Source organism: Dreissena polymorpha, chromosome 15 (genome assembly GCF_020536995.1).
Source record: "Dreissena polymorpha isolate Duluth1 chromosome 15, UMN_Dpol_1.0, whole genome shotgun sequence".
In the NCBI taxonomy this organism is placed as follows: domain Eukaryota; kingdom Metazoa; phylum Mollusca; class Bivalvia; order Myida; family Dreissenidae; genus Dreissena; species Dreissena polymorpha.
Window position 1 is genome coordinate 16,044,274 of NC_068369.1, and position 26,236 is coordinate 16,070,509.

The following is a 26,236-nucleotide window of genomic DNA, read 5'->3' on the forward strand; positions in this document are numbered from 1 at the left end:
TACTTAAACGTTTGTTTTTTAATTTCATTACATAGCAAAGTAAATGTTCTACCTTTATTTCAAAGTAAGAATATACGCTAAATACTTTTTCTTGTTTGAAACTCAGTTGGACTTGAGTACATGTCAGGTGGCTTATGTTGTAAGTTGACCGTTTGTTGAACGCTAGTTGACCGTTTGTTGAACGCCAGTTGGCCGTTTGTTGAACGCAAGTTCGCCGTTTGTTGAACGCCAGTTGACCGTTTGTTAAACGCCATTTGGCGGTTTGTTGAACGCCAGTTGGTCGTTTGTTGAACGCCAGTTTGCCGTTTATTGAACGCCAGTTGACCGTTTGTTTAAGCCAGTTGGCCGTTTGTTGAACGCCAGTTGGCCGTTTGTTGAACGCCTGTTGGCCGTTTGTTAGACGCCAGTTGGCCGTTTGTTGAATGCCAGTTGACCGTTTGTTGAACGCCAGTTGACTATTCGTTGAACGCCAGTTGGCCGTTTGTTGAACGCCATTTTGCCGTTTGTTTACAGCCAGTGGGCCGTTTGTGGATAAGCAAGTTGGCTTGTGTGGTCAATTGACCTTATAATTGTTGAAACGTATATCGATATTGCTTTTACACACGTTTGCAACTTCATCTTTCCAGTAAAAGGACAGTAAGATAGGTATATTGGATAATGAGAAAATTTAAAATAAATGTATACTAAGGTATACTTTACTTATTAGTTTTATTAGTTTTGTTAAAATTAATGTATTATCGATCGTTATTCAACTCAGCCGTAATATATAACACTTGTTGTGGAATCAACCTTCCCCAGCTACATGTTATAATTTATATTTACAATGTGTGAAAAACGTTCTCCATATTATTCTTTAGATTAAGTTTAAAAACTAACTATTGAACTTATAGTTAACTAGTCTTTAAATGATTGATTTAAATCAAATCCACTTTTAGCAAACGGGAAATCATCGACATTTACCAGTTTAATTAAAGTGATTATATATGATGTGTATTCATTTTAAACTTATGATTGAAATCTTATTACATATACTTTGTCCAAGTGATTTACTTTATCACACAAAATAATCAATAATTGCAACAGAAAATGGCTGGATTTGTCCGCAGTTTGGCAAAACTTATGATTGTATATGTATGGCGGCATTCATGAAACACGGACGTTTATTGAAGGCACAACATAACCCCATTTGAAGGAATTCGGAATGTATCTCAATACCAAACTAAGGTGTTTGCTGATAGGCATAACTAAACGGTTTTCAGACCTAGGCGGTGTATTTCAAATGTATCGAACGGAACATTCAACAAGCAGGCTTGTGACAGGCTACACTGTCGAACGGCGTTCCTGAGCAGTCTGAGTCCTTTCCGGTAGAGCACATCCGCAGGAGGCTCGCGGATCCGTCCCCACAGGTGACCGAACACTCGCCCGTAAACCACTGGGACCAGGCTAAACAAAACGATTAGATATATATCACATTACGCTTAGATATATTCATCAGATAGTTTGAAAAAGTCATATAAGTATCCGAAAGAATATGCAAATTGATAACATCGCAAACAAGTATCAAGGCATAAAACCAATCAACGAGACGGATTCGACTGGATACTTCAAACTGCTGATTTTCATTATGTTGACTGTATTTTTAGTCATATACCTGTTTTTTTATTGACATCCTTATTGACAAAAAGTAATAATCTGTTTGTTTTTACATTTCAATACAGTTAATCGTGTGCTCCAAAGTGTGTGTAATTATATTATTAATTATTCCTTTATACAACCAATAACCATGCCATCACACCAAAACATCCTATGTTGCTGGTTTTTTTTAAATCCAGATTAATATATCATATATAAAACGCACTTGGACAGTTCTGCAAAGTGCACGATTTTGTATCCACAGTATCCCCTTGACAGTCGGATCCCCCGTATAGTGGTTTGGGATTTGAACAGTTCCTTGTTCGGTGTGTATGTCCACTTGCACACGTAACGTCACAATTGGACCACGTGGACCATTCGGACCAATGTCCGTCGACTAAAATCAAAACTATGCTAAGTGAATACATAATCATTCAAATCTCAACTTTTAGACTTAAAACAAACTTTTTTTCATTATCTAAAAAGCGAACATTTAAGATGACAACGGGAATAAACTAAAGCAAGACATTTAATGAATTATTAGACAAAATGACATGCAATACCAAGAAGCTCATTGAAATCGGGGTTCAAACAAAAGAAAATCAAAATAGCAGATTCGGCTATGTACTAACCAGCACATGGCGAGGCATGACACGTGGCGTTTTCGAACGCCGGTCCATTACAGTCAGCTGAATTTCCGGTACTACAATGTCGTAAACGTGCCTGGTTGCCTTGCCCGCATGTCACTGAGCATGTTCCACTGAACCAGGACGACCACACTGGGATAATGGAGAAAATATACGAACAACTAAATGATATGACATTATGCATTTATTATTTTCATCAATAAATATTTATGATAAGTATTTTATATCTTCAGAAATCAAAGCAAATGCCTTTCCTTAATGAATACCAACACTTGTATCCTGAATGCATATTAGTCGCATTTACTAACGTTAGTGATGACTGTTCACGTATTCACTTTTGCTGCGCATTATGTGCATTGTGATGTTTGAAAGAAATGCTCATTTGCAAGATATTGTTTTAAAAATCAGGGCCAAGTGTAAGTTTCGGGAACTATCAAACTTCTTTAACGGTCAATGCTTGTTAATGACTATTAATTGCCAAGGCTGTGACATTATTTAAAATACGTTTTTGTTGTTTCTGTTGTGTGTGTTTGTTTTGAGGCGTGTGGTTGATCATTAATTAAATATTATACTGCGAGAACATTGTACTGATAACATATCAACCTCATGTTATTGTCTCATATGCAGTATTTCACACTCATATACATTTTCACAATTCAGAGCAGAAAGTTTATATAGTATAACTTATAGCAGTATGTGATATTATATTTATGACTTCAATGTCATTCAACTTCATAACACTTTAACAGCATTTTGCCATTTCTTTAGAAATATTGCTGACCTGAAGTTAACGTGAATTTTCAAAGTAACCAGATAGCTATAATAAATTATTTTTCTTACATACAGCATCCTAGTTTCCGTTGATTTTACGTGGCATACCTGGACATAACCCAAGATTGCAATCAAAAGTCTCGTTGGCGCTTCCAGAGCAGTTGTTGCCCTTGGGCTCATTAGGCACAAAATAGCATTCTCTAGCACGAGACTTTGTTCCGTTGCTACAGGTAACCGAACATGAGGTCCATAAGTTCCAAGTGTTCCAATTACCATCAACTAAAGATTAAAACGTTGCGTTAGTTTTTTTATTTGTTATCATTTTCACCCCAGTTCCACCATATTTAACTCGGTAGAAGGCTAAATAGTGTCCCATGTAATTCACGCGATCTTTTCATTACCATTTAGCCTAATGTAGAGTTGAATAATAACGTAAAAACGACATCAAAAGTAAAGCAAGCATTGCAATGTTTATAAAATTGTATTTAAAAAGTTAACAAAGCATGTTAAAGCTGTTAAATTAAGTATTTTTAACAATGGATAACTTAATTTCAAGAAACATGATAAATTGTTTAACATTTCAACTTTAGTGATCATTCAGCAAAATGACGTAAGGAGGCTATTCAACCAAGAATTTGCAATGAACTCCGTATAATTGATAAGAAAAAGGATGTCAACGTTTATGTTTTATAAGATTACAGATGCGGATGTTACCTGGTGGAAACGGTTGTAATTGAACTGTTAACTGATCATTTACCTGGATTTCCGTGACGAAGACTACTTCATTTTACGGTTTAACATTTTGTTATTAAAATTTTGTTAACGTTGGAATATTGTAGTTAGAATGCTGAATACAATGACGATGCCATATGGGTTTTTACTTATGTTTTAAATATTGTTTACTTTCATGTTTCCTGTCTCAGTAATAGAACCAAACCATCGCTCAAGTAAAGTCTATTAATATGCATACTTGGGCAGTGATCGGTGCTACAATCCCTCGTCTCAGTATCTGGTCCGGCGCATGGGGTCCCGTGATGATTACTTTAAGATGAAAACATGGCATCAATTAACGTCCAGAAACTATATCCGGGTAATTTATTTTGTTCTTAACCATAAGTAAATGAACGTGTGTTAGAAACAGTGTGCATCGAAGTCGACAGAAATGCCACCACTCAATTAGAAAAAAGTGTTGCAGAGACAACTATCTTTCTATGTAGTACCCCTAATAAGTTAACTTTTATACCAAACATACATAAACTGCATACGTATTACAAGTCTAGTATATATCAAATATTATAGATGTTCAACTAACTAACTGCCTACATCATCATACCAATAACGTCCGGGCCCAGCAATCTCTGGTGGTAGAGCGCTCCAATTTCTATCCGGAGATTTCAAGGTCAAATTTTACCCTGAACACATACCGTGCGTGTCGATCGACCTTGTCGTATTTTCCTACGACCTTTATTTTCCTACATCTCATTAATAAGGGTTACTTTCAGCACATAGCGTGGCGTTTATTCACTAACACGACTCAACCTTATATATGGCCAAACCTTGTCCAGCAAAACAGTGAGAACACCACATTGATTCAATAAATTTTTAAACAAGGAAACATCAATAGACATTAACTGCGCCAATACAATGCTATATTTTCGTTTCATTATCGACCTATCGTACCTGTCATAGTGACACCTCCTCGTCCTCTGCTGTGACCCTCCTCCGCAGGTCAAAGAACACGTGGCCCATGAAGCCCAATCGTTCCAAACACCGTCCACTGACATATGAGTTCAAATATGCTAATACTGTATTTTTGCATATCATTTTTAAATGAAATATACTTTTTGAGCTTTTTCACCGTGTGTGTTTTAATGTCAATTGTATACCCACTGCAAAGGTACCAGCTATATTAAAACACCAATACTATTAATACCTAATCTGTTCATAGGTTGCATTAAAAATAATATTTAAAATAACGATAGATGTGCGAGATACCTGGACATGCATGAGTGGCGCAGGCTTTGGCAAAATTAAGGTTTCCAACGCAGTCATGGCCGTGTGGTATGTCGGTTGGAAAGTAGCATGTCCTATTCCTAATCATATGGCCGCCTCCGCAGGTTAGGGTGCAGTCGGCCCACTGTGACCATTCCGTTAATACTCCATCGACTTAGTAACAAAATATATCAACATTCAAAGGCACAAATTGAAAATAAATTGGCAAACAGTTATATTCTGGGTTACAAAGCAATTAGATTCTGAGACATGATATATGTTTAAAATCTCTTTAAATTCAATTAATTGTTTACGGATAGTGTTTAGAAGGTTGGTGGTCTTTTCGAAAAAGAAAAAATCAAACTATGTTAGATGTAAATACCTTATAAAATGTATTGATTCTGAAACGCGAACTTAATACACCTAAATTATTTAATTTAAAATAACAAACAATACGATATTGCCACACCTGGGCAATCTGAATTTCCACATGTCTGGTTCTCGTGTGAGATTCCCAAACAGGCCAAACCATGGGGAACGTTAAGTGGGAAGTGACAGACGCGCACGCGATCTTGTATTCCTCCTCCGCACGTGACCGGACAAGCGTTCCACGTGCTCCAGTTTTCGAACACACCGTCAACTGAGTGTAAGACAAGAAAATAAGATAAATACAAAATTTTGAAAAACATTTCCTATAAATGATTTTTACAATAAATCCAATGTAAATCTATTAAAACAGTGTCAAAGTAGACCTTGCATGAAACATGTAGTAATTTTTTATTATTGTGCAGTAATTAATATATTATGAACTTTAGTGGACACATGGTTCGAAAATAGTTTTAAGTAAGCGCCGCAATTAACTGCATCTTATTAATACTAAATTATGTATCTTGGCATAGAACAGCATCATAACGTTTTTAATAAAATATAATCACCAGGACAATGTCCATTGTCACATAACTGAGTAGATGTTTCATTTCCTGGACAGCTATTGCCTCTGTCATACCTTAAAGACGGTAAATGAAATAAAACATTTGGTCCACAGTTGTTCGAATGGCATTATTGATAACATAAAAATAAGTATGTTGCAAAACGAAAAATATTTATATATTGATATGTTTCATACCTTGGATCGAACTGGCACTGTCTTGTCCTGGTTTGGAAACCACTTGCGCAAGAAACAGAACATTTGGAATAAGCGGACCACTGGGTCCAAATGCCGTCCACTGAAATTAACATAAGGGTCGAATTTAACAATTCATCAATACAAATCATGTCAACAAGATTTTTGTATTTTCATCAAGAAACTTACCATGCATCGGTATGTATTTTGTTCAAGTGCAAACCATACCTGGACAGTTCCGGGAATTGCACTCCTGCGTTTGATTTTTAGGCCCCGGGCAGTATTGTCCATGTAAGGTGTGGTCGGGGTAAGTACACTGCCTCTCTCGATACTGTTGCCCGCCCCCACAGGTTAGCGTGCACACAGTCCATGAGGTCCAGTTTGACCAGTGGCCATCAGCTGTGGTTTGCAACGCGATAGTTTGTGCAAACAGGCAGAGCAAAAAAAATTTAATCATTTGCCGCAATATAGTGATGCTTATATGAAATGTTATAATTTAAAGACATTACTTATTCCGTATTTGCATTGACAATACGGGAATTTAATTGACCGTTCATTTCAAGCTCTTTGATTCAAATTGATTAATACATGTACATCAGAAACTATTAACAATATCCATGGCTTGAACAATCATGAACGCTTGTGTCTACATATTTTGTATATGCAACCATGACAACCGGTTAAAGGGACCTTTTCACAGATTTTGAGATGTTTTTAAGTTTGTCGTTAAACATAGAATTTAAAGATTTGCAGTATAAAACAAAAATAAAGTTGAATTTAAAAACAAATCAACACCTGGGCTCGCACCACTAGCCCTTGGAGTAAAAGACTAGCGCTTAAACCACTCGGCTATTCTTGATGAGACGTTACAGAACGTATTTTATTTTGTTTACAAGAAATCCTTGTATGGTCAAATATATAACGATAACAACAGAACTTTCCAAATTATACCATTGTTTTTGCGTTTGTAAAATGCATATTTGAGAGCATATATATATATGACTTTTAATAATTGTAATAGAATCTAATGCGAAAAACGTTACATTTATTGAGCAAACAATTACAGAGCGTGTATTTATGTGTAGGGGTTATAATTTTCGTGGTAACATATTTCGTTGCGTAGAATAAAATTTAACGATTTTTTCTCTTTTTTTTCATGGCTATTGTACTTATTATTTTATGTATATTGAATGACTTGATTTGGTTTTATAATATGGTTTTAAACTGAAACACTATGAATATTTTAACCCCTCTGAGTACACCAGGATAATAGTTAACTTACCTGTCGGTAGCGTTGTTGTCGGTGGTGGTGTTGTTGTGGTGGCTACAATCAAAAACAAATTATGATAAATATACTTCTCCTTTTTTACTATAAAAAAATCAAAATATTACCTCAAACGATAAAAAGTATACCTCTTATAATAACTCAGTTATGGAATGACTCACTAGGGCAATACTGGACGCTACAAGGCGCCGTCTCGTTCAGTTGTTCCTTGCAGTCGGCTCCATGAGGTCTGTTTGGAGGGAAGTAGCAGTCCCGTGTTCGAGTGTGGACCCCTCCGCCACAGCTCGTGGAGCAAAAGGTCCAGGAATTCCAGGGTTGAATAATACCGTCTACTGAAATTCGAAATTTGAAATGCTACATGTGTATCTCCATATGAGATAAACCTTATATACCATATTTGAAACAATGTTATTCATGTTTCTCAGAGCTTCGTTAGTCTTTATAAGACCATGTTTTATGCATGGTCAATAATGTTTCATGATGGTCTTACCGTTCTAGTAAGGGCGGTCGACCTAATTTATTTACAGACAATGATTTGATTGGCCATGTGGTTTATAATAGGCACCACGGTCTTATCACGTTTTTTATACCAGTGTTCATCGTGTGAACTATCAAAGCCCATTAAACGCTGTCTCTTTCAAAATATCCATCAACAAAATAACATTATAATACTTTTTTAATTATACCCATTACACGTTTCACGCATGTCACACATTCACGAATAGTATACGCTGTTCTTTGCAATACTTGCTCATTTGTATTTAACAAATAATTCTAACAATGTTAAGTTATGAAAGAATCAACAATGGCCTGTAATTTATTTGCAAATAACTAAGATATCAAGACTGAAGAATATTATCAGTGAAGAATTACTCAAATTTGGCTGCCTTACTTGGACACTCGTTTGTACTACACTCCTCTGTTACGGTAGACTGGCCAGTACAGTTAAGACCGATTGGGGCGACCTCGTCATAAATACATTGACGTGCTTTTGTACGTCGTCCTCCGCCGCATGTTTGGCTGCACGTGGAGAAAGCAGACCATGTCGACCAGCGTGCATCAACTGAAAATCAAGAAGAGCATGTCAGTGAAAAAATGGCAACGACAGAGAATAATAATTATATTATATTGCGGCTGAGAGACCATGTAATACGAATATGCGAATATTGTATTGCTTTGAAACACACATTCATTCTATATCGTGCAAATCATGCATATACTGCTTACCAGGACACAGTTGTGTGTTACAATCTTTTGCTTGAGCGTGTTCCCCATCGCAATCATCACCATGCGGCGTGTCCGGATAGCGGGTATAGAAACTGCACGTGCGGTTTCGAACAGCTCGACCCGTGCCGCATGTGACCGTGCACTGACTCCATTTATACCAGATAGACCAAACGCCATCAACTTCGACGGGATCAAACACAAACGTAGCAGATCAACATTTTATTGTTAATACATTAGTCATACAATTTTAAATTCGTCGTGACATTTATCACCTTGAAATGGAAAATAGCAAAAAGCAATAAACATTAAAAGGAAGTGTGTTGAATATCGATATTTTGCATGTTTTATGGTGATATTAACTATTGAGTTTTGTTTTTTTACAATACGCTGATAACCGAATCCAAAACATAATGTTTTGATGAACGCATGATAGGTTCTTACATATTTTATTATTTAAAAATGATTAAAGTGCTACCTGGACATTCTGTTAACCCACATTCCTGCAACTCCAGTGTGCCTCCCGGACACGGTAGACCGTGATCAAAGTCAGGCCTATACAGGCAAACTCGACTTCTCGACCTTTTCCCTCCCGCACACGTGTGAGAACACTGCGACCAGGTGGACCACTCGTTCCAGGCGCCATCAGCTTAGACAAATAATCCAATAATGAAACCGTATATATCAATATTGTTGCTTTCCATAATTATATGCACTTTTTAATACAGAATTTTTAATACTAAATGAGGAGGGATTGGGTGATAATTGTATTTACAGAATGTCATCATGCCGCTTTGTTGTAAATTAAATTACATGTAAAGTAAATTGTGCTTTTAAGTTGAGTATTCTACCATTTATTATTGTAATTAAATCGACTTTGTTATTGCAGTTTTATTGGTATTGCACTAGTATAACTTTGATATATATAGTTGCATGTGTCATGACTGCATGTAAGGCCTGCAATTCATTTTAACCAGTTTAAAGCTTTTGTGCCGAGCATTTGACAGTAACCAAGCGGCGACCCTAGCTATTAACACTATTATGTTTAATGTAGTGTTGTATCCTGAAAAGTATCCTGTTTTGTATAGGCATTAAATACATTGCTTCAAATAAAGACTGGCACTTACAATAATTTATCTACCAATTATATTTATAGAGTTGTATTACTCCCATGTTTGAATATTACGAAATTTGTAATTTTAATATTTAGCATAATGTTACATAACGATTTATCAAATAAAATGATAACATTTAAAATCAAACAAAGTGTCAACCATTTATATTGCGTAATGGGGCATCGTTAATTACACTGAAAACACTGTCCTTCATCAGGAAGATATAATCACAATTATCTACGAAATCAAAGACAATATACCAATGCAATTGTTCAGCGTGCATGTTTCTCGCTGTAACCTATCGCCAGGACAATATGTGCCATGCGGTCGATCGGAGTCAAACACACATGATCTGGCACGGAACACACTTCCCTCGGAACCACACGTCTTGGTGCATTGGGACCAGTCTGACCAGTCCGCCCAGGAACCATCAGCTTAATGAAAGAAGGGAATTTGCGATTGCATGTAAGGCATATAAACTATAAAATTACATTTCGATCAAGTATAAAAATGTAAGATCAAGTATTATAATGGAAAATAGCAAAAAGCAATAAACATTAAAAGGAAGTGTGTTGAATATCGATATTTTGCATGTTTTATGGTGATATTAACTATTGAGTTTTGTTTTTTTACAATACGCTGATAACCGAATCCAAAACATAATGTTTTGATGAACGCATGATAGGTTCTTACATATTTTATTATTTAAAAATGATTAAAGTGCTACCTGGACATTCTGTTAACCCACATTCCTGCAACTCCAGTGTGCCTCCCGGACACGGTAGACCGTGATCAAAGTCAGGCCTATACAGGCAAACTCGACTTCTCGACCTTTTCCCTCCCGCACACGTGTGAGAACACTGCGACCAGGTGGACCACTCGTTCCAGGCGCCATCAGCTTAGACAAATAATCCAATAATGAAACCGTATATATCAATATTGTTGCTTTCCATAATTATATGCACTTTTTAATACAGAATTTTTAATACTAAATGAGGAGGGATTGGGTGATAATTGTATTTACAGAATGTCATCATGCCGCTTTTTTGTAAATTAAATTACATGTAAAGTAAATTGTGCTTTTAAGTTGAGTATTCTACCATTTATTATTGTAATTAAATCGACTTTGTTATTGCAGTTTTATTGGTATTGCACTAGTATAACTTTGATATATATAGTTGCATGTGTCATGACTGCATGTAAGGCCTGCAATTCATCTTAACCAGTTTAAAGCTTTTGTGCCGAGCATTTGACAGTAACCAAGCGGCGACCCTAGCTATTAACACTATTATGTTTAATGTAGTGTTATATCCTGAAAAGTATCCTGTTTTGTATAGGCATTAAATACATTGCTTCAAATAAAGACTGGCACTTACAATAATTTATCTACCAATTATATTTATAGAGTTGTATTACTCCCATGTTTGAATATTACGAAATTTGTAATTTTAATATTTAGCATAATGTTACATAACGATTTATCAAATAAAATGATAACATTTAAAATCAAACAAAGTGTCAACCATTTATATTGCGTAATGGGGCATCGTTAATTACACTGAAAACACTGTCCTTCATCAGGAAGATATAATCACAATTATCTACGAAATCAAATACAATATACCAATGCAATTGTTCAGCGTGCATGTTTCTCGCTGTAACCTATTGCCAGGACAATATGTGCCATGCGGTCGATCGGAGTCAAACACACATGATCTGGCACGGAACACACTTCCCTCGGAACCACACGTCTTGGTGCATTGGGACCAGTCTGACCAGTCCGCCCAGGAACCATCAGCTTAATGAAAGAAGGGAATTTGCGATTGCATGTAAGGCATATAAACTATAAAATTACATTTCGATCAAGTATGGAATGAGTGATGTATTGGACGTCATCATTGATGACGTTCAATCGAACGAATGATAAAGGGGGCTAAGTTTCATTAAGTTGAGGCATATAGTCGCGATTTGGGCGCCTTGAAAACTGGCCGAACACGTTTGCTGAAATTTGACATGTATATGGACCAGAATGCGATCTACCTGTTGGCGTAGGCGTTATACCTGGGAAAAATCAAGTTTTTGAGTATTTTGCGTTTGAATATTTTTTATGGGAAACCACACGCGCTAAGATAAACATTGTGACGTCACGTCATAAAAGCGCTTAGGCTAGCTTCCATCTTGTTAAGAAACAAAGTAACTGACGTTACGCGTTATTAATGCAATATGCAGTTAGGCGTTAAATCGATAAACAACGATAATTGTGTTTGAATATCAATACGAAGTACACATGCATGTCTTTTGTGGAGATCGAGTGTGGTTGTTTAGATATATATATAAATGACAAAAATTTATGTGTTATTGTGTGCGACGAGTTGAAGAAAGGTTTACACGGCGAGGCTTTCCGAGACGTGTCGGATAAATGTAAGTACACACTGGTATTAACATGGTATTCTATTTATCAGATAATATCTTTAATATACATGATAATCATGAGACAAATACATTATTAATTTAGGGTTTAATTATTGAATCAATAAATAAACGTGAGCAGCAAAGCAATTTAGTATAAACAACACGCTTACCTTAATGACGACGATAATCCAATATTTATAACAATTACAATTATGTATGATAAACACACAATTCGAAATACGTTTTTGCATTCGTTAGATGCTTTAAACAAATAAATAACTGTTAAAAACATCCAGAGAATTTAACTTAAAATTGTTTGTTTTGACAAATAAATTACGTCACACAACATACGTCATAAATTGCGCAATCAGTTGCATGCAAAATAAAAGTACGGAAAGCCGGTTTTGAGAAATGTTTATATAGAGCAGCAAAATAGTATGATATAAACAATAACAAACGGCAGAGCGGGGACGGACTTCTCAAAATAGCATTAATTGAAATAGTTTCATGTATATTAAAATCTCTGCGATATCTTTGGTGACCATCATCAAATTCACAGAAAAAATAAAATACAATGTAAGTATCACGTGTACTTGATTTTGTCCGACGAGTTGAAGAAAGGTTTACACGGCGAGGCTTGCCGTGAGCAACACATCATTAGCAGCATAAAGTGCGTAACAAATAAACAAAATAATCAAACATAATAATAATTTAACGTAGCACATTTAAATATCTATTGCAACTGACACCGTTTTGTAGCGAAATTTGATGACTCAATTTCAGCTTTAACAAGAGTTATAAAAATACTTAATTAAGTATTAACGTCACGCTTATCTAAATGACATTATTAATCCAATGTTTGTAACAATAAGTTGACTACTTTAATCCAAAGTTTATATCAAACACCTTGAAACGATATGCACTTCCACCTTTATTAATCCATGTCTTTATCGAAACTTAGTTCAAACCACACAATTGTATTGTATTCCTATTTATGTTTACATTTATGCATGATGAACACACAATCCGAAATACGTTTTGCATTCGTTCGATGCTTTAAACAAATAGTTTACAGATTTAAAACACAACGTCCGCGACATGTCCTTAAATTCCAGAGAGTGTAAATAAAACTGTTGTGTTTCGTCACCGAAATGACGTCACACAATGTACTGCGTAATACATTTCGTAATATAAAATCAAAGCGCTGATTGCATTGCAAAATGAATTCAACACTATCTTGAACGCAAAGCTATAATGATGATTCAATAAAATACACAGAATTTTGTAGACACAGAAAAAGGCTTAATGCTAGTCGATAGTGTTTAAGATGGGAATGTCCGACACACTGCAGTGGTTTGCTCTTTTCACGTTTTTAATATTATAGTCATGGGAATTGAAGTTCTACTTTTAAAGGTAGCTAATCGAACGGCTTCGAAAAAATAAGCATGTCTGCGAGTATTATGGTTACTATCATGTGATATGTATATTAAATTTTTGCGAGAACTTTGGTTACCATCATTAAATGCACAAAAAGAAATAGGTTTTATTTCATCTCCCCACTCATTCCATCCCGCGAAACCCTTAAGGTGTCGCAACTCTAGTATAAAAATGTATGTACATAACTTTCATTGTACATGTGTACTTATAAAGTATAATCTGAAACTAAAAACTGAACATTACTATAAACAAATACCTGGACACACAGCTATCTGACATGGTCGAGTTTCCTTGGAATCCCCTGAACAGTTCAGACCGTGGGTTGCATTAGGTAAAAATGCGCACGCCCGGGCGCGTGTTTGGCTACCTTTATCGCACGACTTTGAGCAGTCGCCCCACGCCGTCCACGTGGCCCAAATACCGTCAACTGTATTTAAGAATAAAACTGTATTTAACAATGACGCGATTATACACATGATTTAAAGTGCAGAGCTTATGCTTCTATGCATCGGAGAGGTACGAATCGGAAATTGCCACTGAATCTTAACTAAAGCACCAAATAAATCATCGGTAGACTAAAATTCTAGTCTAAAGGTGATTTTGTACTTCAATACGTTAATTTAAGGCAAGCATTGTTATACAGACGCTGTTCGAATTATTCACTTTTTTATTTTATTTTGCAATTATAGTTTTATATTATTTTCGAAAACATAATACATTATACAACCTGGGCAGACATTGGTGTTGCAGACATTTGTTTCCGCGTTACCCCCGGAACAAGGCTTTCCCATGCGATCTGGGTCCGGGTAGAAACACGCCCTTGTTCGGATTGAGAGACCACCCCCACAGGTGACCGAACATGTTTCAGACCATTGTGTCCAAATGCCGTCAACTAAATATGTTATGCAATGCTAATCTTTAACAAGCTCAGGTGGACCGCATCTTAGTACAATCGTACATGTTTAAAACTTCTACATCTAAATACTTGTTGGAAGTGTTTTTAAGTTGTGTCGGAGTAAAACTAACGCGTGAGGTCTTTGCTTTCCTTGCTGCACTGCACTCGCTCAATGTCATACCATTCGTCTACACAAATGTTCTATCTAGTATTTAAGACAATACTATAAACGTCAATTGAATATCGAAAACGGCAAATAACAACTGGCACATGATGAAATAGACTTTTGCACAACTAACAGTTATCATTATTTACTTTATTGACCGTGTTGTACTTTTACGTTAGAAATTGCGTGTCTTGACATATGATGTAAATAACAACTTTAAAGACCTTTATACGAATTTAACGGATAATTTTAATACTCACCGTCACAGGACCGATTGTTGCAAACGACGACTTCGAAATAAGATCCGGGGCAGTCGTTGTTTTTTCCAGAGGAGCAATTTCGCTTTCGTTCTTCAAACCCAGAGCCACATGTTGTGGAACACGCGATCACACTCTGCCATTCGGACCAGGCTGTAAGAATATTTCTAGAAAGGTTTTTTCAACGAGCGCTTAAATTCTTCTCTTTATAAAAACTGGAACGTATTCACCGATGAATTAATGAACTTGATTAGAATAGCCCACAGTACACAATGCTTCAAAATGAATATTCCTGGGTTGTCATTACTTCGTGCTCCGATCAGAGATGCTACTAAATGCATTTATTAAAACATAATTTCACGCCATTATCGATGATAATGGGTATGGTATACAATTGTGAAATAGACGTGTAGGCACAAAACAGTATTCACTTAAAGATCAGTGTTATATATATAGAAATAATACACTTCAGAAATAATATCATGGGAGAAAAAATGAAAAAAAAATATTCCAAATACCCGCTATGTACATCAACTATCGCCTGCACAATTCAACATCAATCCATTACATATTATAATAATCATAAAGTATGCATCAAGCCTTCTGTGTCCATGTTATTCCTAGAACTGATACAAAATAATTTATATTTGACAGTTTCATGAGAGTTATACAGCATGACCGATCAAATACGAAATTAATGGTCTTCAAACACTGGCATCGCGGTAGTAAAGTTGTCAAATGAGAATGGTAAATACGAAAAATACACGTAATTGAGGAAAAATCGGTGATAGCCAGATCGACCAGCTACTCCCGCACCCCCCCCCCCCCAGAAAAAAAGATGCTTATTGAATTTGAATTTTTTACAGGTCGACAATCACAACAGACTGTGTTTGTGGTATTGATAATTTCGTCTTAGGCCCAAACAGGTTCGGGTTACCTCTAACACATTGCGAACGAAATTAAAACGGTTGTATCATTTAGCCAATTGGTAAGTAGAAACGTAATACAAAATCACAATGAAGTTCTCATAAAATGCTCCGAATCTGCATAGTAAAATCTAATGAAACGCAATTAACAAAATGTCCCCAAGAAAACCTTTCCTACATACAACCTAAAAACTTAAATAAACTATAATGAGTACAAGATGATTTGTTTCGTTGCTCCACGATAGGTATCTCCTTATAGTGTTCAGAATCACTAGGTGTTTTGACGAGTCAAACTAAATTTCGATACAAAACTTATGGAGCTGAAATTAAACCTGACATCATGTTTGTTGGTCAAACATATGGAAATGAAATCGAAAATCGAAATCCTAAAATAATTGTTTAAAGCCGCAGGGACTGGCAATAAGACATTACACATCTAAACAGTCGAGCATAGGCTGACCGATTATCTGGTGGTCACATGCAATAATCTATGTGTTAATGTAAACAATTTTCATATGTTCATTTCTTGGTCATCGACCCATAGGAGAATCGAGCAGACACTAATGAGGAATCCTAAGTCCAATGGAGGTCTGCGCCAATAACGATGTGTTGAAAGTGCAAAGGGTCCAGTGGTATGTGCGGCAGTAAATTATTCCATCAAAAAGTTGACACTTGATATCAGGAAATTGAAAATAATAAATAAACGCCTCTATCAAGAGATATAAATTTTCCAAAGATCGCAATCCTATTTTATGAACGACAGCTCTTTTAATGATTTAGATCATATATTTTTCCCGGGAATTTGGCCAAGGTTTATCGTCGTCATTGGACAATACCTGATGCATGCGAGATGCGCAAAAGGCAACAATTTCGGACGCAATATGGCCATATGGTGATTGTTCTGCTGATATTGAGCAAGTGTGTTGAGATTGGTCACGTACTTGATGTTGGATCTGAATTTCACAATATTCAATTGCAAACGGGATATATGTTGGGATTTGCACATTGTTTGTATACCATTTACATGCAAACGCGAGGTTTCCAAACATTTATGTTCGTCCGCTGCATTTGCGCCCCCCTCTACATATGACGTTTCCAATAAAGGTTCCATCAAAGTCAAAGCATGGGTGTTTAGAGCACCCGTTTTTCGGTAGAAACTCTTTTTCGTTGAAAAAATTCCTCCATTTCGTGGCGAACAGAGCAAAATAACCGAAATCCATTAGTCCTCTGGGTGTCACTCTTTTAAACATTGGATAAGATGTGATACATATTACATCTGAAGCGTATTTGCCTTTTGTAAAAACGGCGACACTTATTGGTGAATATATATTATTGATGCTCTCATGCGCCCATGTATTACTAGGGGGATATACAATTGTCTTCCAATAAGACAAACACGCTTATCGAGTCTGAATCATTACAAAAACAAAGCTGTGAGTGACCTAAAAATCTTCCGCGATCATGATAAAACCAAGACGAATAGACCCAAAGTCGCTACTTCGAACAGTTTACACCTACGACATTTCCTGAAAATGGCAGTTATAGTTTTAACACTTGAAATAATACCCTGTCAACGACGCCGGCTTCTGAAAAGTTAAACAGCCTTTGCGCTCATCTTCAAATTTGCCATCGTTCTTGAATATCTGAACAACATCCATTTCAGTCTTTGGGGACTGAAGATGGATAATGGATATTATGTTCCGGTCCGAACAAAAACATGCATTCTTACTGATCATATCTACATACAAGCAGTTGTAAGAGGTGATCGCAAATCAAACTGTGACAACAAGCGATGTTCGTGAAAGAAGCATGGGCTTAAGTGATTGATTGCATGTAAATAATGAAAAGGAATAAGCTGTTCAAACTGGGTAAATTCCAATTCGGAGAACAATAATTGCACATCTTGATAATCATTTATCGTGTTTGGTAAGGACAAATCTTCGTTGTAAAGGTCACGCTATGTATTTTAATAATGTTTACTACATACATTTTCTTAATCAAATGGTTCTGGTAAAATAATAATAATTATAACTTTTCCTATTGATGGGGATTTTTTTTATACGAAATAGGGTGTACAAGTATAAATTCAGATCAATAGTTTGTGTTGCAAAAAAATCACGAATCTGTCTTGTCCTATCAAAACGATATCAAAGTGAACGACTTTGTCTATGATTATCCAAATCCGTATGATGGTAACACCACTTTTAAGGCCGCAAATCAAACCAAAATAAATAAAAATTAGACCACGAAAACTAAATTCTCAATGGACAATTCGGTTTTCAGATGACTTACAAAAAGCGTTCACCTTCGGCAATCGTAATAAGTATGGTTTCTTATACTAGAAGGAATGTACGTTCAGTTATGATTTAAGTTCACACGAGCTTGCATCACAAATAAACTTTCCTCATGATATCTCGGGAATGCTGTAATATTTAAAAAAATCAAATAATTAACGTTATTTAAGTATGTGGTTGTTGTTGGAAAGAAATATTTTATAAAGTATAAAAGATCGAAATGATATGTTTATGTCTAAGGTTTTATATTGGTATAATTATAATTGGGTTGTGTTGATATTATTATTACATTATATTTTATATATTTAAATATGCCAAATTAAATTATTGTTCATGTATTGTACTTAAAAGGGAATCACATATTTAATAGTATTATACATTCATAAGAGATCGTGTTTATTCACTAGCTAGGTACATATAATCTACAAAAAATGTAGATGAAAATTTGCTAATGCCTTTGTTTCAATCAAATCAAAGACAATTTTGATTGGCAAACATTACCCAAACATGTTTATAACAAAAGGTAAACCAATCCTTACATGGTGGTGTTGGTGTTGTCTTGTGACTTATTGTCGTAGTTGTTATATCTGAAACAATTCGCCAATGCATGTATACGTAACAACATAACATAATTGTCAAAAAAATAATCAGTAAATTATGAATACATTTCTAAAGAGTACCAAAATTCAAAATATTTAAAGTCAATGAAATCTTTACCTAGTGATTGATTTAAATTACCTTATTACATTCATGATTAAATGAGAAAATGTCGGGTTTGGTTGGTTGGAGTTGGGTGGTTTTCGGTGGGTGGATTTGTGGGTGGTGTTTGGTGGGTGTTTTGGGTGCGTGAGTGGGAGGTGGGTTTTGCACTGACGGGCGGACAGCTATACGATGTGTTATTATTTGCACGCGCCAAATGTCTCAGTCAAGCGCAATCGTTTGTTGAGGACGGACAGTCAACAGTTGACGGCAGTAGATGTTTTATGTAAATATATCTGTCTTTTTTCATCTGCATTTGTCTTTTGTTCATATCATCTTGTAATTGGGCTGGCCATGTATTGATTTTTACGTATTCTGACTATATTTCTGTTTGGAGATTGACATTTATTTAGTCCGAGAAAAAATGGCAACTTGTCTTTTCTTACTCTTTAAACGATCACTTTATGCATATGTTTACACCTAATTCTTAGCTTACAGTCCATCAACCAGACAAAGATATTAACACTAACAATGCATCTACTTCCGTAAACTGGCGACTGTCCTCAACAATCGATTGCGCTCGATTGAGACATTTGGCGCGTGCAAATAATAACACACCTCACAGTAAAGGCTATTTAAAAAGGTTTCACTCATAAATTTAAATACAAACGTCGATTGTCCAGCACTGTCACATTTGTTAATGGCAAATCTCCGTTGTCAATGTCATGTTATGTGTTTTTATATGGTTTACTACATACATTTTCTTAATCAAATGGTACTGGTTAAAAATAGAACTTTTCCTATTGATTGGGATTTTGTATACGAAATAGGGTGTACAAATATAAATACAGAACAATAGTTTGTGTTGCAAAAAAATCCCAAATCTGTCTGGTAATATCAACACGATATCAACGTGAACAATTGTGTCTATGATACTAGTAATCCAAATCCGGATGATGGTAACACCACTTTTAAGGCCGCAAATGAAACCGAAATAACTATAAATTATAACACGAAAACTAGATTCTCAATGGACAATTCGGTTTCCTGATGACTTTTACAAAAAGCGTTTACCTTCGGCAATCGATATAAGTATGGTTTCTTTTACTTAAAGCTATGTACGTACAGTTATAATTCAAGTTCACATCAGCTTGCATCACAAATAAACTTTCCACATTATATCTTGAGAATGCTGTATTATTTAATTTTTCAAATAAATTACCGTTATTTAAATAGGTTGTTGTTGTTGTAAAGAATTATTTTCTAAAAGTCTAAAATATTGGAATGGTACGTTCATGTCTTAGGTTTTGTATTGGTATAATTGGGTTGTGTTTATAATATCATTACATTATATATATTATACATTACATTATATATATTATTATATATATATGCAAGGAAATTCAAATATACAAAAATTATATTATTGTTCATGTATTTTACTTGAAAGGAATCACATATTTAATATTAAAATACATACATAAGACATCGTGTTTGTTTACAAACTAGGTACATATTGTCTACATAATTAATATGAAAATGTGCTTATACTTTTGTTTCAATCAAATGTAAGATAAATTGGATCAGAAAACATTACCGAAATATTTTTATAAGAAAAGTTAAACAAGTCCTTACATGGTGGTGTTTGTGTTGTCTTGTGACTTATTGTCGTAGTTGTTATTACTGAGAAATAATTCGCATGTGTACGTAACAACATAAAATAATTGTCAAACAATAAATCAGTAAATCATGAATACATTTCTATAGAGTTACAAAACTCAAAATATTGGTAGTCAATAAAATCGTTACCTAGAGATTGATTTAAATGCCCTTATTAATAGACAATGGACATTTACTTAAACGTAAAGAGAGTACATAGTATGTATATTATATAATACTTTGTGTTTGTGATATGTCTTGTTTATGTTCAACGATCGTTATCTTATATTTATGCTAGTGTTTTTCTAGCAATAAAGAAACATTTAAAAAAGTATGCACCTGTTATGGACGTTGTGTTTGTGACATCAGTCCTTGAGGCGTTGGATGGTTTGACGTTGCAATAACCAACCGACACATTGATGTCATCTACAGCAATGTCACCTTGATAGCCATTGCCTATTATCCCACTAAGGAGAATCTAAGAAATAGATATGTGAATACATGTATGCTTTTGATTTTCCATCCATTCGTATATGTAGACAATTACCTGAATGAAACATGTGAAAACGGTCAAATAATTATTTCAGTAGTTCTTACCGAATAACTTTGATGAGAATTGAGTGGCACTTGTCCTTCTTTCCACGAGTTACCTTGGTCGCCAGAAAGAGACCAAACCAGCTTGCCAGGTAACCCACCGTTGGTTACTTGGTAAACGTTAAGTCGACCTATCGAAGATCCATACATGTGGTACCAGAACCGGAAGCAATGCACGGGTTCTGAAGTCAACTCTATCGTAGGACTTTGAATCCAAGCTGTATCGAACAAATTTCGCGGAGCACTTGACTCTGTGAATATGTACGATCCTGAAAATCAATATGGAATAGGAACTTAAAGGAATTAAATTTCATAATTCATTCTGGATTAAATATTGCGTGATTAAGTGACATTGAAAACAATACAACATATAAGTCACTATAATGTTAAATCATTTATAGTTCGTGTCTGGTCTTAGGTGCAAGATATTTAACGAATGGGCATTCTACGCAACATGTTTTATTCGGAGAAGTTTATAATTACAAATTTGACAAACAATCATTTAGTTTTCGGTAGTTTTACTTTCAATCTAAGACCAAAAACTTGTAAAACACCACTGAAATTCAGCTGGCAATCCATCAATACATAATTTTTCAAAGTGCTCAGCAAATTTTCCATTCAAACTTACTTCGTGAGTGAATTGCTCATGTAAACATCAATCATAAAGTGTATAAAAAATATTAAAATTCATTTATAAGATTAAATATATGTATTATAAATTGACTTTAAACAGCATACATGCAACACAATTATCGACAGGCACGATGGTGTCATATTTAGTAAAATGTATCAACCGTAGCAATTTCAGAATCGAGAATTCTTAAAGGGGCCTGTTCACGTTTTGGTAAACAAAAAAGTTTGACAAAATTAAATAAAATTGTTTCAGCTTCGCAAATGTTCATTGTAGTTATGATATTTGTTAGGAAACAGTTAAACTGAACATTAACCATGCCCTAAAATATCCATTATATGCATCTTTTGACGATTTAAGAACCTGAAAATATTAATATAAAGCGTTGCGAAACGATTGAATACTTTGGAGAGTTCTGTTTTGTCATTATATTTTGTGATTCTACGAGGATTGCTTATATAAAGTAAAAAATACATCACTCATCGTATGAGCACGGATGGTCGAATGGTATAAGCGATATATTTTTACTCCAGGGGCCAGTGGTTCGAGCCCAGTTTAGGGTTACTTTTTTTTTCTTTCTTTGATTTTATTCTTGATTTTTTACTGGCGCTTTTAAGATCCAATGTTTACATGTATCGATACGAAGCATTTAATCACAAACTTCAATACATGCCAAAATCTGTGAAAAGGCCCCTTTAAGCGATCTTTTTTAAACGAAAATCATCGTTAACTTCATATAAGATAAAAAATTTGAAAAGGTTTCATTCATATTGAGTCGAAGGTGTTGCTTTTAGAGTTTTAATAGGGTTTCACAATTGGATTGTTTTACCTTATTGTTATAACACATACCCTTATTCGAATTAAGATTATATATTATGGATATCAAAATTCTTACCAAGTATAATCAAGATGGAGTGATAATTATGGCCTAGGTTTTGGACACACGTTACTTAACATCGAAAGTGGTGTAGGCATGGTAACGATGAACATTCTGACCAAGGTAAATCGGAATTTGGTGAGAGTGTGGTTTATGCTGTGGTAAAAAGGTTTTTCTATTATTTGTTTGGTGACCTCTTTTTAGGATACCAGTATTCTAGATTCAAATTTGGCTATGATATAACGATTTGACCATTCGAGCTAGTTTTTGTACACTCTTGGCCTTGATTTGACATTTACCTAGATATTTAGAAGATAAATATTATGATGAAGTGTAATCAATATTTCGTCACCCGAGTGGCTTGTAGAGTGGTAACAAGGTGTTCCGAATATTGACATGGTGACCTAATGTTTGGCGTCTCCAAGTCAAAAAGATTTCATCTTTGCCTAGATACGTACAGATAAACATTCTGATCAAGTTTCATAAAGGTTAAATCATAAATGTGGCTTCTAGAGTTGTTGTTCTCAGATTTGACCCGGTGTAAACAAATTTGCCTAGACATTGTCAATATAAAAAATTTCTTCAATACTGACCAAGATTCATGAAAATTATGTCATAAAGGTGGCTTTTTCAGTGGTTACAAGGTTTATTTCAAATAAGGCCGTGTGACCTAGTTTTTGACAAATGTTGTCCAGATTCAAAGACCAACTTATGCTCCAGGTACACAAATTAACAAAGTTTCATGAAGATTGAGTCATACATGTGACTTCAAGCGTGGTAACAAAATTTGACCTGGTGACATAGTCTTTGGACACACGTAACGAAGATACGAACCTGGCCTATGTAAACAGTCTTAGAAAAAAATCTCTATGCCAATAACGTTGATGCTATACACGTATGCATTAAACCACGTGGAAATGCTGCAAAAAAATAAATAAATAAAAAGCGACCAGAGGAATTGCGTGTTGTATGATCGAAGTCTGGCCCCGTTTCGTCCGTGGGTGTTGATGATCGATACAAAACCCAATCAAAGTCATCGAAACCGTGCACGTTACGCCAAGAGCAAAACGAGTTTACATCAAAGTTACACTGCGCTTGATTGAGACTGTCTGAAATAAAAACAACGAAGGCACAGCTATACTATTATTATCGCATTTATTATTATTATTATTGCTATCACGTGTACTAAAACTCGGCGTATTGTTATTTCCTCTAAATTATAACGTTACAAATGTCGACAATATTATTACTAATTTCATGCGTAGTTCGAGTCAGAGAGTCGTGATATTACATTACCGAGTAAAAAACGCTTTTGGTCAATGCTGTGGTATGCCTTGGTTCTCTTCGGCATCCGTATTATGATTGCTGATAATAAATAGAAGACGAACTGACTACAACGCGCACTGTTGCAATTCAACGTACTTGTATGACGCTTATTTAAATAATGATAATTTCGTTTTCGCAAACAAATAAATACGGAGCTAAGTTATAATTTAATGCTTTGATGTTCCATTACAATTTACAGAATCCTTTTTTTATAGATATGCATTTGTGTCCGTAGATCTGGAAGTAAGTATTTGAGAAGGAGCTTAAATAGGATTTCACAATTTTAGAGAATACTAAAGAGTTACTTACGTTCGATTTCTACTCGGTCATTTGGGCAATCTATCAGTTTCTGTATTTTGATATAATAGTCCTAAAAATATCAAACGGGAATTTTCTTTAAAATAATATTGTCCAAACATGAGCATGCTTTCGAAGGACCTTAAATGAATTGATCAACGCAGATAAATAACTGACTTAAGACACCTTAAGGGGTGTTGCAGCAGTTTTGCTGATTTTTTTTCCATCTAATAGATTTTGTCCAAAATTTATATTCATGATATATATACAAATTCTATATGAACAATGGAAATAAAAACATAGGGTCAACGGCCTTGTTTTGATTTTAATCACCATTATATAACATGTACTTTTTCAATAAAACTGAAAAATCGTTAATTGCGTAAAAATAATAAATAACCTACGAAATTGGCAACATGTAGATATTATATAAGCTAAGATACATCATATACCATTTAATGAAACCACACATTACCAATAAAATGGAGTACACAAATTTAATTTTAAGAAATTTATTTTTAATAATTTGTATGTCACCCAAAAAAACGCCATTTGTTTAATATTGTTGCCACATAAATGGAATTTAAAATTATTCTGTCTAATATAATTCTGCGAAAATGCTCACATATGTTTATGTACGTATTGTCATCATAAAACACAAATAAGAAAAGGGGGTCACCGCATTTTGAACAGAGATTTTAACAATCCCTACCGTCTACGTCAAATTTCATAAAATACAGCAATTATGCAAAACTCAAATACCGGCACATAGATTGTTAGAAATATGCACATTAGACATTGTTTGCAATCTTAACTGGGATCACAACAGCTTACCAATAGACATTAATAAAAACATTATTTAATCACAAACATAAGACCATACAGTATCAAACTCGACCTTAATCATTAATAACTTACATGTACTTGTTCACAGATTTCGGCATACCTTGAAGATGGTTATTAAATGCTTTAAATTGATAAATGAAAACAACGTGACTAAGGAGTTCCAGTATTAAACAAGAATGAAATTAAAGAAAGAAAAAAAGTATAAAAAAAAGTTACAGCAATTATGCAAAACTCAAATACCGGCACATAGATTGTTAGAAATATGCACATTAGACATTGTTTGCAATTTTAACTGGGATCACAACAGCTTACCAAAATACATTAATAAAAACATTATTTAATCACAAACATAAGACCATACAGTATCAAACTCGACCTTAATCATTAATAACTTACACGTACTTGTTCACAGATTTCGGCATACCTTGAAGATGGTTATTAAATGCTTTAAATTGATAAATGAAAATAACGTGAATAAAGAGTTCCAGTATAAAACAATAATGAAATTAAAGAAAGAAAACAAGTATAAAAAAAGTTAACCGCACCTGGGATCGAACCACTGACAATTGTATTATGAACCAACTCGGTCATTTCTGATGATACTGATAACAATAATATTAGGTTGTGATAATAGCATCATTGGTGTTGAAATAAATATATCTTCGGTTAAATAAACTGCCGCAACACCCCTTAATATATAATAATTAGTGTTTTAATGCATTTGTAAAACTAGTCATTATTGCAACAAGAGAGACATCTCCACACAAAAAGCGCAGAACTGGGTCATAATATGCATTAAATGCAACAACGTTAACTTATCTTCATAACAGCCTATACATGTTATCAATATACCTTGTGATAATACGCTCATAATATCAATCTTACCAAATTGCCTAACAACAACCGCCAATCTTTTCCCTTTACTAATTCGCCATGCAAACACGTGTTTGTTCTGATATGACCAACTATTTCGGACAACGAATTTGATTTTCTGTACACTGGTGTTGCTTCATTGCTGGGTGTGCAAACACATATTGAGGCCGTGGCACGTCCAGCACCGGGCAACAGTAATACTAAACATGTTAACAAGCCTGTAAAGATAAAAACAAAAATCGACATGCATTTGTACTA

The 26,236-nt window shown here is 34.8% G+C and overlaps 1 protein-coding gene across 1 annotated transcript; it reads right to left on the reverse strand.

Moving 5' to 3' along the window:
• LOC127860797 (SCO-spondin-like) lies at positions 1-26,190 on the reverse strand. Its single transcript, XM_052399074.1, has 29 exons — positions 25,991-26,190; positions 24,272-24,332; positions 23,933-24,001; positions 23,587-23,745; positions 21,132-21,397; positions 20,874-21,012; positions 18,716-18,763; positions 14,960-15,109; positions 14,366-14,530; positions 13,895-14,065; positions 11,414-11,587; positions 10,517-10,687; positions 10,050-10,223; positions 9,153-9,323; positions 8,678-8,857; positions 8,343-8,513; positions 7,612-7,782; positions 7,448-7,489; positions 6,394-6,564; positions 6,169-6,268; positions 5,978-6,048; positions 5,512-5,682; positions 5,046-5,216; positions 4,731-4,827; positions 4,021-4,091; positions 3,159-3,329; positions 2,265-2,411; positions 1,859-2,029; positions 1-1,443 (listed from the first exon to the last, which is right to left on the reverse strand). Exons 3-29 carry the CDS (start codon positions 23,985-23,987, stop codon positions 1,298-1,300), a joined length of 3,894 nt encoding a protein of 1,297 aa, XP_052255034.1. The 5' UTR covers positions 23,988-24,001; positions 24,272-24,332; positions 25,991-26,190; the 3' UTR covers positions 1-1,297.
• Between the last annotated feature and the right edge of the window lie 46 nt (positions 26,191-26,236).